We start from the raw sequence: 15,018 nt of genomic DNA on the forward strand, positions 1-15,018 counted from the left end.
ATCCCGAAAATTACTTTGTACACACGTGGTCAAAATTGTTGGTACCCCTCATTTAATGACAGAAAAACCCACAATGGTCATAGAAATAACTTGAATCTGACAAAAGTAATAATAAACTAAAAATGTATGAAAATGAACAAATAAAAGTCAGATATTGCTTTTCAACCATGCTTCTGAGAGAAGGTCCTATGGACCGCAGCATATCAAGAAAAGAACACTGTCCCTACTGTGAAACATGGAGGAGGCTCTGTTATGTTTTGGGGCTGCATCTGGCACAGGGTGTCTAGAATCTGTGCAGGGTACAATGAAATCTCAAGATTATCAAGGGATTCTAGAGAGAAATGTGCTGCCCAGTGTTAGAAAGCATGGTCTCAGTAGCAGGTCACGGGTCTTGCAACATTATAATGACTCAAAACACACAGCTAAAAACATCCAAGAATGGCTAAGAGGAAAACATTGGACTATTCTGAAGTGGCCTTCTATGAACCCTGACGTAAATCCTATTGAGCATCTTTGGAAAGAGCTGAAACATGCCATCTGGAAAAAGAAACCTTCAAACATGAGACAACTGGAGCAGTGTGCTCTTGAGCAATGGGCCAAAATACCTGCCGAGAGGTGCAGAAGTCTCATTGACAGTTACAGGAACCATTTGATTGCAGTGATTGTCTCAAAAGGCTCTGCAACAAAATATTAAGTAAAAGGGAATCTGTCACCTTAAATTGGCGGGCTATGTAAATGCCCTGTGTCCGGTTTGATGGGCGGTGTTTCGTCTTCTTTTCTTCACCCCATCCTTCCCCGCTGTCTGCACTATTTTCGAGAATTTAAGTAGGTGTCCTCCATAGTTCGCGCGTGCGCAATTCAATCTTGCCTCACGCACGCGCAGTATGCTTTTGCCCAACTGCAGGCAAATGTCCCAGAAGTATTACGCTGTGTTCCGGGACATAGTGTGCTGGTGCGTGCGCGAGGCAAGATTGCATTGCGCATGCACGAACTGTGGAGGACACCTACTCAAATTCACGTAAATATTGTGGACAGTGGGGAAGGATGGGGTGTAGAAAAGACGAAACACCGCCCATCGGACCCGACACAGGGCATTTACATAGCCCGCCAATTTGAGGTGACAGATTCCCTTTAAGGTGCCATCATTTCTGTCCAGGCCTGTTTCATGAGTTTGGTGGAAAAGCAATGTCTGACTTCCATTTGTTCATTTTCATAGATTTTTTTTATTTATTACTTTGGTCAGAAGTTATTTCTGTGACCATTGTGGGTTTTTCTGTGATTAAACAAGGGGTACCAACAAATTTTACCATGTGTGTATACATTTACTTGCATTTTGCAGCGAGAAATAAATATTTGTTCCCCTACCAACCATTAAGGGTATGTGCACACGTCTTTTTGAGGTCTGCGGATTTTTACGCAGCGGATTTGTGAAAACCGCAGGTAAAAGTCACTGCGTTTTACATGTGGAATTACTGTGGATTTTTTTCGGATTCCCCTGTGGATTCCTATTGTGGAGCAGGTGTAAACCGCTGCGGAATCCGCACATAGAGTTGACATGCTGCAGAATGTAAACCGCTGCGTTTCCGCTCGTTTTTTTTCCGCAGCATGTGCACTGCGGATTGCGTTTCCCATAGGTTTACATTGTACTGTACACGCATGGGAAACTGCTGCGGACCCGCAGCTGCAGAAACGCTGCGGATCCGCAGCGTGTGAACATAGCCTAAGAGTTCTGGCTCCTACAGATTAGTTAGATGCTCCCAATCAACTCGATACCTGCATTATACACAGCTGTCTTACATACTCACCTTTATAAGAGGCTCCTGTCCACAGACTCAATTAATCACGCATTCTAACCTCTACAACATGGGCAAGACCAAAGAGCTTTATAAGGATGTCAGGGACAAAATACACCTGCATAAAGATGGAATGGGCTACAAAACCATAAGCAAGATGCTGGGTGAGAAGGAGACAACTGTTGGTGCAATAGTAAGAAAATGGAGGAAATATAAAATGACTCAATTGACATCGATCTGGGGCACCATGCAAAATCTCACCTCACTGGGTATCCTTGATCATGAAGGTGAGAGATCAGCCTAAACAACACGGGGGAACTTGTAATGTCAAGGCAGCTGGGACCAGTCACCAAGAAAACAAATCGCTAACACATTATGCTGTAAAGGTTTAAAATCCTGCAGTGCCCGCAAGGTCCCCCTCCTCAAGAAGGCACATGTGCAAGCCCATATGAAGTTTGCCAATGAACACCTGGATGATTCTGTGAGTGATTGGGAGAAGGTGAAGTGGTCAGATGAGACAAAAATTGAGCTCTTTGGCCAGTGGCGCAACTTGAAACTCCTGGGCCCTGATGCGAAAGCTCCAACGGGGCCCCCAAATATTTTAAATCTTTAATAACAATAGTCTTTTTCTATAGGCCAAAGAGACTTTTAGGGCCCCCTAGGCTCCAGGGCCCAGGTGTGATTGCAACCACTGCACCTGTTGTAGTTACACCCTTGTCTTTGGCATTAACCCATTATCTACCAATGTCCTTTTTTGGGACACCTAATCTTTAGCTTCTAGCAACTAAGATTTTTTGTGTTGTGTTTGTAAAATGAATGTTTTCAAAATAGGAAATCACGTCATTGTCAATTGAATATTGGGACGCCCTTTTCTGAAAAATCCGTACTTGGAAAAAATTTTAATTTGGCAAGTAATGGGTTAAGGCTCCTTCTCACTTGCGATCAATATGGATGAGTCTCACATGGTTAAAACCCGGCTCTGCACCCGACACTCAGATCGGAGCGTGCAGCGGCATAGGAATACATGCAGCCGCACACTCCGCTCCTCTTTGCCGGCAGCAGCGCCAGGGTATTGCCGTGCGAGACTCAGAGTCTCGCACAAGTGAGAAGGAGCCCTAATTCATAGAATGGTAGAGTTGGAAGGGACCTCCTGGGTCATCTGGTGCAACCCACTGCTCAAAGCAGGATTCATCATCCCAGACAGATGTCTGTCCAGCCTGTTTTAAAGCTTCCATGGAAGGAGAACTCACCACCTCTCGTGGCAGCCTGTTCCACTCATTAAATATCAAAAATAACTCTGGCACACTAAAGGTTCCAAATGAATAATACAATTTATTATATTCTTCAGAATTTTCTATATTTCAAACTTTTCAAAAGTAAATTCCGCATACTGAAACAAAACAGGATGAATCGATCAGGTATCAATTGAAAAATGTTTTTTCTCCTGAGCACCTTTTTTGAAACAGCACCCCTTCTATAACTCTTGTTCCACTCATTGATCACCCTGTCAAAGTTTTTTCTAATATCTAATCTGTGTCTCCTCACATTCAGTTTCATCCCATTGCTTCTAGTTTTTTCTTGTGCAAGTGAGAATAAAGCTGATCCTTCTATAATGTGACAGCCCTTGAGATATTTGTAGACAGCTATTAGGTCTCCTCTCAGTCTTCTTTTTTTGCAAGCTAAACATTCCCAAATCCTGTAAACGTTCCACATAGGACATGGTTTGCAGACCGGACACCATTCTGGTCACTCTTCTCTGAACTTGCACCAGTTTGTTAATGTCTTTTTTTAAAATGTGGTTCCTAAAACTGGACACAGTATTCCAGATGAGGTCTGACCAAAGAGGAGTAGAGGGCAATAATGACTTCACGTGATCTAGACTGTATGCTTCTGTTAATACATCCCAGAATTGCATTTGCCCCTTTTTGCTGCTGCATCACACTGTTGACTCATGTTCAGTTTATGATCTATTAGTATACCCAAATATTTCACATGTGTTGTTGCTTAGCCCTATTCCTCCCATTCTGTATATGCTTTTTTTCATTTTTATTGCCCAGATGTAGGAGTAGTAGATGTTGTAGTAGCATTTTTCCCTGATAAAAACCATTGTTAGTTGCTGCTTGCTCCAGTTTATTTACCGAAATTTTTTCGGACTACAAGATGCACCCAGGTTTTAGAGGTGGAAAGTAGGGAAAAAAAATATTTGAAGCAAAAAATGTGGTAAAATATTTGATATAAACAACATACTACTATATGTGGTGTTATTATCTACTATATAATTGTCTAAGGGGTACTTCCGTCTGTCCTTCTGTCTGTAACGGTTATTCGTTCGCTGATTGGTCTCGGCAGCTGCCTGTCATGGCTGCCACGACCAATCAGCGACGCGCACAGTCCAGAAGAAAATGGCCGCTCCTTACTCCCCGCACTCACTGCCCAGCGCCCGCATACACCCCTCCAGTCTGCCCTCACACAGAGTTAATGGCAGCGGTAACGGACCGCGTTATGCCGCGGTGTAATGCAGTCAGTTACCGCTGCTATTAACCCTGTGTGACCAAGTTTTTTTTTTTTTTTTTTACTATTGACGCAGCCTATGCAGTGCCAATAGTAAAAACATTGAATGTTAAAAATAAAAAACTATATACTCTTCTACGCCGCCTTTCCCGCTCCTCGCGATGCAACCGCGGCACGTTCCAGTCGCACGGATGGTCTGGCAGAAGGACCTGCCATGACGTCACGGTCATGTGACCGCGACATCATCACAAGTCCTGCGTGGAAAGGACCTACCGTGACGTCATGACAGGTCCTGCACGACAAGGACCTGCCGTGACGTCACGGTCACGTGACCGCGCCGTCAGCACACCCTGGGACCGGAAGATGCCGCCTGCACCCCACACAAGCGACAGTGCTACAACGCGCCTGCGGAAGGTGAGTATATGTTTGTTTTTTTAACCTGTGTCATACGTGGCTGGGCAATATACTACGTCACAGGGCAATATACAATGTAACTGGGCAATATGCTACGTGGCTCTGTGCTGTATACTACGTCACTGGGCAATATACTACATAACTGGGTAATATACTATGTGGCTCTGCTGTATATTATGTCACTGGGCAATATACAATGTAACTGGGCAATATACTACGTGGACATACATATTCTAGAATACCCGATGCGTTAGAATCGGGCAACCGTCTAGTATATAATATTATGTTGGAAGCTGCGGGTAGAAGATGGTGCTGCGGGACCAGTGTGGTGTCTGTAACGTACTATATGAAGATGCTGGAGGGTGAGTATAAGAATGGGGGCACAGGGCTTATATTTAAAGGACCACTCCAGCACTGAAAAATAACACTGGATGCTGCTTTAAGATTTCATGGGAGAACTATAACTCAGCATGTCCTGCAAATCCTATGACATCCTGGGAGTTATAGTTCACCACAGGAGTGGCAGAGTGCATTTTTATTTAATTCTTACTTGTGCAGGTCCCGCAGCCAGCCATGCTGTGGTGAAGTAATGAAGAGCTGCAGCATCCCATGACCACACAGAGCCTCCCTCTTATTGCCTCTCCATAGCTCATGTAATAAGAAGCTTGCAGATTACATGTCTTCAGGACCTGATGACATAATGAAGAGGGAGGGCTTTGTGCAGTCATGTGATGCTCCAGCCTGCCCTCTTCATGACCTCACACAGGTTCTATGCTGGAGCAGGGAGTACCCAGCAGTGCCAGGGCTGTGCTGTCAGGTATCCAGCGATCCCTCCTGTGGCATCCTGCTCCAAATTCCACCCGATGCACGATCTCCCCAGCCGCTGCAGGAATCCAGCACTGGGGAAACCAGGTGGGTCCGCTCACTGCTCGGCGCTGACAGGTGGTCAGGGAAGTGGCTAATGAATATTCACTTCACTTTCATCATTGGGACCTTGTGGTTTCCCCACCGCTGAATTCCTGCAGTGGAGACATTTCCCTGCCTCCTGTGAGTGCCCCCCTCCCCACTTGTTACATTTGGACCATAAGACGCACCCACACTTTCCTCCCAAATTTGGAAGAAAAAAGTGTGTCTTATGGTCCGAAAAATACAGTATCTTTTTGAATCCCCCCCTCTCTCTTCTCTAGTATTAGCTATCCCTCCTGGCTTAGTGTCATCAGCAAAATAAATCGGTGTACCCTCAATTCTTTCATCTAAATCATTGATAAAGATGTTGAACAATACAGGGCGCAGGACAGAACCCTGTGGTACCCCACTTGAGACATTCTTCCAACTGGATGTGCAGCCACTTACCACCACTCTTTGGGTCCGATCACTAAGCCAGTTATGAATCCACTTAACAGTTGCCTTGTCCATTCCATACTTAATCATTTTTTTCCAATAAGGATGGTGTGAGATACTTTGTCAAATGATTTTTAAACGTCAAGATATAGTATATCTACAGCATTTCCCTGATCCACCCAGTCAGTGATTCTGTCATAGAAGGAAATTAACTCGCTGTGAAATTAACTCAACTCACCGTGTTTGGAGGAAGAGAAATGCTGCCTTTGACCCAAAAAACTGCATCCCCATTGTCAAGCATAGAGGTGGAAACATTATGTTGTGGAGGCGTTTCTCTACTAAGGGCACAGGACTACTTCACTGTATCAATGGGAGAATGGATGGGGCCATGTACTGAAAAATGCCGAGTGACACCCTCCTTCCCTCCACCAGGACATTAAAAATTGTTCATGGCTGGGTCTTTCAGCAAGACAATAACCCAAAACATACAGTCAAGGCAACAAAGGAGTGGCTCTAAAAGAAGCACATTAAGGTCATGGAGAGGCCTAGCCAGTCTCCAGACCTTAATCCCATAGAAAATTTATGGAGGGAGTTGAAGCTCCAAGTTGCCAAGCGACAGCCTCAAAATCTTAATAATTTAGAGATGATCTGCAAAGAGGAGTGGACCAAAATTCCTCCTGACATGTGCGTAAACCCCATTATCAACTACAAAAAACGTCTGACTGCTGTGCTTGCCAACAAGGGTTTTTCCACCAAGTATTAAGTCTAGTTTGCCAGAGGGATTAAATACTTATTTCTCACTGCAAAATGGAAATAAATGTATATAATTTATGCAATGTGATTTTCTGGATTTTATTTTTGATATTCTATCTCTCAAATGTTAAAATAAACCTGTCCTTAAAATTATAGACTGTTCATGTCTTTGATCCCTTGCTGACTTTGTAAGTTTGCTGACAAATACTTATTTCCCCCACTGTATAGCGATAAAAGAGGATTCCTCAACAAGGCATCGGATATGAGGCACACAGGTATCACTGTCCTCAGCCATCCATAATCTGTATTGCCATATTAATAGTTTAGGTAAAGGGAATCTGTCACCACATTTGAGCAAAGTCTGATTTTATTTTAAATTCAGAATGATTGACCAGCAGGTGGCACTGTGTGGTGTGTATATATAACAGTGTACTGCACTATGAGAACCACGGCACCATAGATAATGCAAAGGACAAGGCAAAGCAGCAGGATTTAGATGGCTAGAATTTCTTCACATAAATCTGCACCCTTCCCCCCCCATTTTTTTAAAGCTGCAATTTAAATACAATCCATTGATTTTTCTGTGTGAGAAAAAGGCCACCCCTGGGCGCGAGAATCTCATTGACTGAAAATACAGATTAAACAACAACCACAAGACAGATTGCATCACCAGGTATCATTTTATTCAATATAACGGCGCTGACATGACACTGTGTGTAGGTTACTGTGCACAATCCTGCTGACAGGTTCCCTTTAAATTAGGACCCTTTTAAATGTTTCACCTTTTAGAGGTATGCCCTACAGAGACACCAGGTTTTTCGGTCCATTTACTACTTTATATTCTACTGCTAGATGTGATGTATCTGAAAGGAGGTGTAGTTGTAAAAAACTGTTAGGCCTTGTGCACACAAGCAGGATTTTAAACCCTTTCAGAACAATCAAATAATACTTTATGCAGTCAAATTAATTTTTAAAGTATGAATTCTGCAAAAAGACAAGGAGGTAAATTTATTATTTTCAGCTTTTTTAAATGACTTTTCTAAGTTCTAAAAATAGGGCAGATGGGTTGATTTTGCTTAAGAGGGAACCTGTCACCCCCAAAATCGAAGGCGAGTTAAGCCCACCAACATCAGGGGCTTATCTAGAGCATTCTGGAATGCTGTAGATAAGCCCCCGATGTATCCTGAAAGATGAGAAAAAGATCCGATGGGCGTCGCAGTCCAGCGCCTTCCAGCTTCTTACGATGACGTCCTCTTCTTGTATTCACGATGCGGCTCCGGCGCAGGCATACTTTATCTCCCTGTTGAGGGCAGAGCAAAGTACTGGAGTGCGCAGGCACCGGGCCTCTGACCTTTGCTTGCGCCTGCGCACTGCAGTACTTTGCTCTGCCCTCAACAGAGAGATAAAGTACGCCTGTGCCAGAGCCGCAGCGTGAATACAAGAAGAGGACGTCATCCTATGAAGATGGGAGGCACCGGACCGCGACTCCCATCGGATCTGACCGCCGTCCCAGGTGAGTATAATCTAACCTTTTTTTCTCATCTTTCAGGATACATCGGGGGCTTATCTACAGCATTCCAGAATGCTGTAGATAAGCCCCTGATACCGGTGGGCTTAGCTCACCTTCAATTTTGGGGGTGACAGGTTCCCTTTAAAGATTTTTTTTTAATGCTTGTTATATTAAAACTTTGTACAATCCTGAAATACTGCACATTAGTCTTCAGCTGTGTGAAGGAACAAAATGATAAGATTTTTGTAGTGGCATATAATGGAGCAAAAAACAGTAATTAGACCTACTGGTAAGGCTAGGGTCACATTGCGTTAGTGCAATCCGTTTAGCGCTAGCGGATTGCGCTAACGCAATGTTTTCTATGGGGCTGCGGTCGGGGTCGCGGTAACGTCCCCGCTCTCGCAGATCCCCGATCTGCGAGAGCAGGGAACGGACCGCGGGCGCGCCTCGGACGCTGCAAGCAGCGTCCGCGGCGCGCTAGGAATCACCGGCGCGTCGCTAGCTCGTGCCGAACATGGCACGCGCTAGTGAAGCGCGTTCCCATTGCCTTCAATGGGCGCGTTAACGGACGCGTTGCACGGCGTTAATTTCGCCGTGCAACGCTGTCCGTTAAACGCGGTCCCATAACGCAATGGGAACCCAGCCTAATTGTATTTCCAGGAATCCATCCTGACAGCACGCTGGAGGATGTCCTTCTTATCCTTGATGGGACAGGAAACACGAGAGGTTAAAAAGACCCTCCCCCTACCACCCTTCAGTTCTTTTCCAAAGTAACACATCTGGATGGATGCAAAAACAAAGGTTTATTCCAACACGCTAATCAATCATACAAATGTTACATCACATGAGTATAAAGATCATACATTAGGGAGGGAACTAATAGTGCTGTCAGGATGGATTCCTGGAAATACAATTACCAGTAGGTCTAATTACTGTTTTCCAGGTCACCACCTGACAGCACACTGGAGAAATACCAAAGGAGACTGGTATTTAGGGAGGGACCACTGCTTGAAGTAACTTTCTACCGAAAGCCAACTGAGGTGACACTACATCTAACTTCGTGTTTAAAAAAGGTACTAAGGCTAGACCATGATGCAGCTCTGCAGATCTCATCTGCCGTAGCCCCCCCCTTTCTCTGCCCATGACGTGGCCATGGCCCTAGATGAATGGGCTTTGATGTTGACCGGGGAATTTTGCCCTCTAGCTTAATAAGCTAAACTGATTGTGGATTTTATCCATGCTTTTCTCCCCTTATTTGGACCCCTGAACTGAACGAACAAATTGCTCTCCTGTCTCCAGGGTCTATATAAATCAAGGTACCTGAGTAGCGTGTCTCTTACGTCTAAGTTGTGATAAAATCTTTCCTTTTTGGTTTTTAGGGAACTGGCAAAACGACGGTAAAACAATCTCCTGATTCATATTAGTATCTGAAACGACCTTAGGGAGAAATGCCGGATCGAGTCTTAGTACTAATTTATCCTCGAAGATTTGTAAATACGGATTCTGTACCGATAGAGCCTGTAGTTCCCCCAACCTTTTTGCCGACGTGATCGCAACTAAAAATGCGGTTTTAAGGGAGAGTTTGTTGATTTCTATATCCCCTGTTACATCCCATGCCTGTTCACATAGGAAATTTAGAACTAAGTTCAGATCCCACGGCGGGACTGATCTTCTAATCAATGGTTTTAATCTCTGGACTGCTCTAGAGAAACGACTAATCCAGGGATGGGCAGATAGACAGAGTACATTAAGGGTCCAAATAGCGGCCCTGAGTGTATTCTTCCCCAAGACCTTTTTGAAACCCTGACTGCAAAAAGTCAAGAATTTTCGGGATATTTGGATGGTCAGTATCAACTGTCGTCTCTCCGCAAAACCCACAGAATCATTTCCATATTTTTGTATAGATAGCCGATGTCACCGGCTTCCTGCTGGCTTGAAGGGTAGAAATGACGTCATCTGAAAGCCCTTTTGCCCTCAAGACCTTCCGTTCAGGATCCAGGCCGCCAGCTGAAGTGCTCTTGGATTCTGGTGTAGAACTGGACCCTGTAGAAGAAGATCCTCTCTTTCTGGTAACTGTCAGTGGAAAAACCCCTCCTGTTTCCTTAACAATGGAAACCAACTTCGTTTCGGCCAGTGAGGAGCTATGAGGATGACTTTGGCCCCGTCCTCGCAGATCTTCCTGAGTGTCCTCGGGATCATTGCTAGAGGAGGGAATGCATACAGAAGGCCGCGGTTCCAGGGTTGTGAGAAGGCATCGATCGCGGCTGGATTTTCCCAAGGGTTTAGGGAGTAGAAGATCTTGACCTTTGCATTTCCTTTTGTAGCAAATAGGTCCACCGTCGGCTTCCCCCAATGTTGACACAGATCTCTGAACACCTCGTTGTTCAGTTCCCACTCCGTGGGGGATACGCTTTTCCTGCTGAGGAAATCTGCCAACTGGTTCTTGGAACCCTCCAGGTGGACCGCCGAGATTGACAGAACCGACCTTTCTGCCCACCTGAATATCTGTTCCGCCAGGTCCTGTATCGCAAGATGTCTTGGACCCCCTTGATGCCGCAGGAAGGCTACCGTTGTCGTCTTGTCTGAGAAGATCTTTACGTGTTTGTTCTGCAGCAGATGCTGCGCCGCCGTTAAGACCTCCCAAACCGCATGTAGTTCTCTCTGGTTCGATGACTGGTTGCTGTCTTTCCTTTCCCAGCGACCTTGAAAATATCTTCCTTGTACATGACCTCCCCAACCGAGCTGACTGGCGTCTGTTGTAACTGATACGCTCAGTGTTTGAAGCCATGGCACCCCCAGTCGGAGGTTTCTGGAAAGAGTCCACCACACCAGAGACCTTTTGACCTGAGAAGTAAGGTTCAGGGTCCGGTTCAGTGAGTTCTGCCTTCTGTTCCAGCTCCTCAGAACTCCCTGCTGAAGCTGTCGAGAATGAAACTGGCTCCATCTTATGCAAGGGATACAGGCTGTCATCAGACCTAGTACTTTCATCCCGTCTCATCGTATTTCGGCCTCGAGAAAAGTGACGGATCTTCTTTATTATACCTTCTAGCCTGTCTTCTGGAAGAAAAGACATTCTTGCTTGCGAATCGAGCATGACTCCCAAGAATTTTATTCTGGGTTTTGGAATTAGATCTGATTTCTCCCAATTTATAATCCATCCCAGATTCTCTAGTGTTGAGATGAGGGACTGACAGTTGATCCTGAGCTGGACTTCTGAGTCTGCCGCTATTAAAAAGTCGTCTAAGTAGGGAATCACCATTATATCCTGATTCCTCAGGAAAGCGACTACTTCCACCAGAAGTTTCGTAAAAACCCTGGGAGCGGAAGCCAGGCCGAAGGGGAGACAGCGGAATTGGAAATTGTAGATCTTTCCTTCCAAGTTTACCACGAACCGCAGGAACCTCTGATGACTTAGATAAATGGGTACATGGTAATATGCACTCTTTAAATCTAGAGTGCACATTACCATGTCTTTTCCCAACAGAGGGATGGTAGACCGAATCGACTCCATCTTGAACCTTTTGTAAAGGACCCAATTGTTCAGATGTTTCAAATTTATAATTTTCCTTGAATCTCCCAACGGTTTTGTTATCGAGAAAAGATTGGAGTAGTGACCCCTGCACTCTTCCCGAGGGGGTACCGGAACAATAGCCGCCATTTTTAAAAGGTCTTGAATATCTGACCACATGGGGGATGATAATTTTAGATGGCAGCTGGACACCAGGAATCTTTTGGGAGGAAGGGATGTAAATTCTATTTTGTACCCCTGGGATACTATCTGTAAGACCCATGGACTTGTAATCTCCCTCCATCCTCCCAGGAATCCGGCCAGACGACCCCCTACTCTGATGGCGTCATTTCCTGCGGTAGCGAGACCCTGGTCCCGAGTAGCTCGCTTCTTTGTTTTTAGGCCTGTTATCCCCTCCTTTCTGGTAGCTCCATCTACCCTGTTTTCCCTTACCCCTGTAATCAGGTTTTTGATTATAGCGGGGTCTCCGAAAGGGCTGGAATTTTTTAGGCTTTTCTTCCGGAAACCCCATCTTTAAGTCTGCGGCTTTTTCTAAAATATCGTCGAGGACCGGTCCGAAGACCCTGCCCCCGGAAAAGGGTATAGAACATAATTTGTTTTTAGAATGCATGTCACCCGACCAGCTTTTGAGCCAAATAGCTCTTCGGGCTGCATTAGATAGGGATTGACCCCTAGCCGCAAACCTAACAGACTCTGCAGATGCGTCTGCCAAAAAGGTGGTTGCTAACTTTAGCAAAGGTAGGGATTTCAGGATAGTTTCCCTGGGAGTCTTGGCTATCAATTGATCTTGAAGATCATCTAACCAAAGGTCCATGGAGCGGGCCACTGATGTCGCTGCAATATTAGCCCCAATGATCGCCGAAGAACTTTCCAGGCCCTTTTTAAAAGGCCGTCTGCCTTCCTGTCCATGAGCTCTTTCAGATTGGAAGAGTCTTCAAAAGGAATTGCAGTCCTTTTGGATACTTTAGCCAAAGGTATGTCTATCTTTGGTATATCGACCCACTCTTTGACTTCGTCTGGATCAAATGGCAAGCGAAGTCTGAAGTCCTTAGGGATAGTCAGTCTTTTCTCTGCTTCCTCCCATTCCTCCAGAATCATGGATCTGATATGGGAGTTTACAGGGAAGACTTTAGAGGTCTGTGAGCGCAAGCCCCCAAACATCTCATCCTGAACAGAACAAGACGGCTGAGGCTCCTCGATCTGCATGGTATGCCGCACTGCTTCCAACAGTTCTCCTGTGTCTGCGGCGGAGAACAAATACCTTCTCCCTTTCTCCGGAGGATCTCTACTCTTATCTTCCTCCTCTACCTCCGACCCATAGGATGATGAGTCTTCCGAAAAGTAATCGACCCTCGACCTTTTCCTTGGCCTCTCAGAAGGTGAAGGTGAGACTTGAGGGAGTACCAGACTTGAAACTGAAGCCTGAACTTCCTCCCTTATCATGGCTCTCATATTTGTCATGAGACGCCTGTTCCTCTCCCTATGATTTTGCAGGTGCATACTTCACATATGGGGTTTCTGCCAGGAATCCTTTAGTTTAACCGCACAGATAGGACACCTCTTATTCCTACCGGGCTTCTTTACCAATTTCTCGGACAAGGAGGCTGCCTATAAAATATATATTTATAACACTAGCGTTCCTCTTTCTTTTTTCCCCCCCCCCCCCCCAGGGCTTCCCTACTTACTAGCGCTGCCGACTCCTGCCCCTCTGCTTTAGCTGGGTCCTCCATGATGCTCTAGAGATCGCTACTGCCCCTGCACCATACCTTTTTATTCTGTTCCTCTGTTCAAAACAGCGCTCCCGCGCTCTCCACCGCTCTTCCTCTGCACTTCCTGTTGCAGAGACGCCGTCCGTCCCCCTCAGCCGCAAACCGGAAGTGACGCGCGGCCGGAAAGAGAGGAAGGTGCGGCAAGGATCTGGTTCCCCCAGCGGCCACATGGAGACGCCGGCATCTGCAGAGGCCGCCGCTGGGATCGCTCGCACCAGGGGACGCGACGGAGGGATCGAGAGCCCCCGCCAGGGAGAAGCGACCCCCATACCAGGAGCAGCGCTACACTGGTAGGCCGAGGGACCCTCGGGCGGGTGTCAGCCAGCGGGTGTCTCCTGGAGGGAAGGGTGAGGCAGAGCCCCTCGATCCACATCCCCCCCGCACAGAACGGTAGATCCTCTCGTCCGTTCCTATCCATGATGGGACAGGAAAAACACTGAAGGGTGGTAGGGGAAGGGTTCTTTTAACCTCTCGTGTTTCCTGTCCCATCAAGGATAAGAAGGACGTCCTCCAGTGTGCTGTCAGGTGGTGACCTGGAAAAGTAACTTCAAAATAGCAGTAAATGATGAATTGGGGTAAAATATCTGGATAATAAAACATACTCTTATGAAAGCAAAGCAGAAAAACTGACAAAACCACTTAAAGATAACTCCAAAAAGGCGCGGATTGAATGAGATGCAAATTTATAAAAAACAGTTTGAAGTACCGGTATTTGAAGTCACAAACACAATGATGAATTGGCCTGTGAACCCCAGGTTATACAGGGCTGAGAAGATCAAGGCACAAGATGGAAATTAATTAGAAATTGGGCACACTTTCAGCTTTTCAGAATCCAAGCTTGGGGAGTTCTTTTTCGAAGAATCCCGACAATACAAGGCCCCTTCCCATTCCGATGCTCCTTCATTGTGAGACTGATTAAACTGTTCCCATTGGAAGTTACAGGAACAGATGTGTCCAGTGGTATCATGGGTACTGCTAGATCAGCTCTCCGGATGTGGTGAAGCGACAACTCAGCATTGCGTGACAGTAACCGGCTATCATTATATAGGATATAATGAGCTTTTCAGACCCAGTATATTAGAACGATGGATGCAATGATACACATCTGCTCTATTTTGCAGACTGGAACAGTTTTTAGATATATGAGATAATAAATATTAACATTTTCTCCTCTTGTAGCTGGTGGAGGTAAAGGGACCCAACGATCGCCTGTCACATAAGCAAATGGTCTGGTTGCATGAACTGAGGAAGATGGGAGCGGATGTAGAAGTGTGCCATGTTGTTGCCATCGGGGCCAAGAGTAATAGACTGAGCTGATTACCCTGTTTGTACAATGTGTTTATTAATGACCACTTTTCTTAAATCAATAAACTTCAATAGTGTAATTTATGTATGACA

The 15,018-nt window shown here is 45.6% G+C and overlaps 1 protein-coding gene across 3 annotated transcripts in view; it reads left to right on the top strand.

Annotated features, from left to right (window-relative positions):
• The window catches only part of FAN1 (FANCD2 and FANCI associated nuclease 1), a 71,708-nt gene that overhangs the window by 33,374 nt on the left and 23,316 nt on the right, over window positions 1-15,018 (top strand). For 2 of the 3 annotated variants that reach the window (XM_069765820.1, XM_069765821.1), the window contains exon 14: window positions 14,800-15,013. The exons of the other annotated variant lie outside the window; for it this stretch is intronic. In XM_069765820.1, the coding sequence (XP_069621921.1) occupies window positions 14,800-14,937 (138 nt within the window). In that variant the 3' untranslated portion in view covers window positions 14,938-15,013. Of the gene's footprint in view, window positions 1-14,799; window positions 15,014-15,018 lie in introns of those variants that run through there. 3 annotated transcript variants of the gene reach the window in all.

Source organism: Ranitomeya imitator, chromosome 4 (genome assembly GCF_032444005.1).
Source record: "Ranitomeya imitator isolate aRanImi1 chromosome 4, aRanImi1.pri, whole genome shotgun sequence".
In the NCBI taxonomy this organism is placed as follows: domain Eukaryota; kingdom Metazoa; phylum Chordata; class Amphibia; order Anura; family Dendrobatidae; genus Ranitomeya; species Ranitomeya imitator.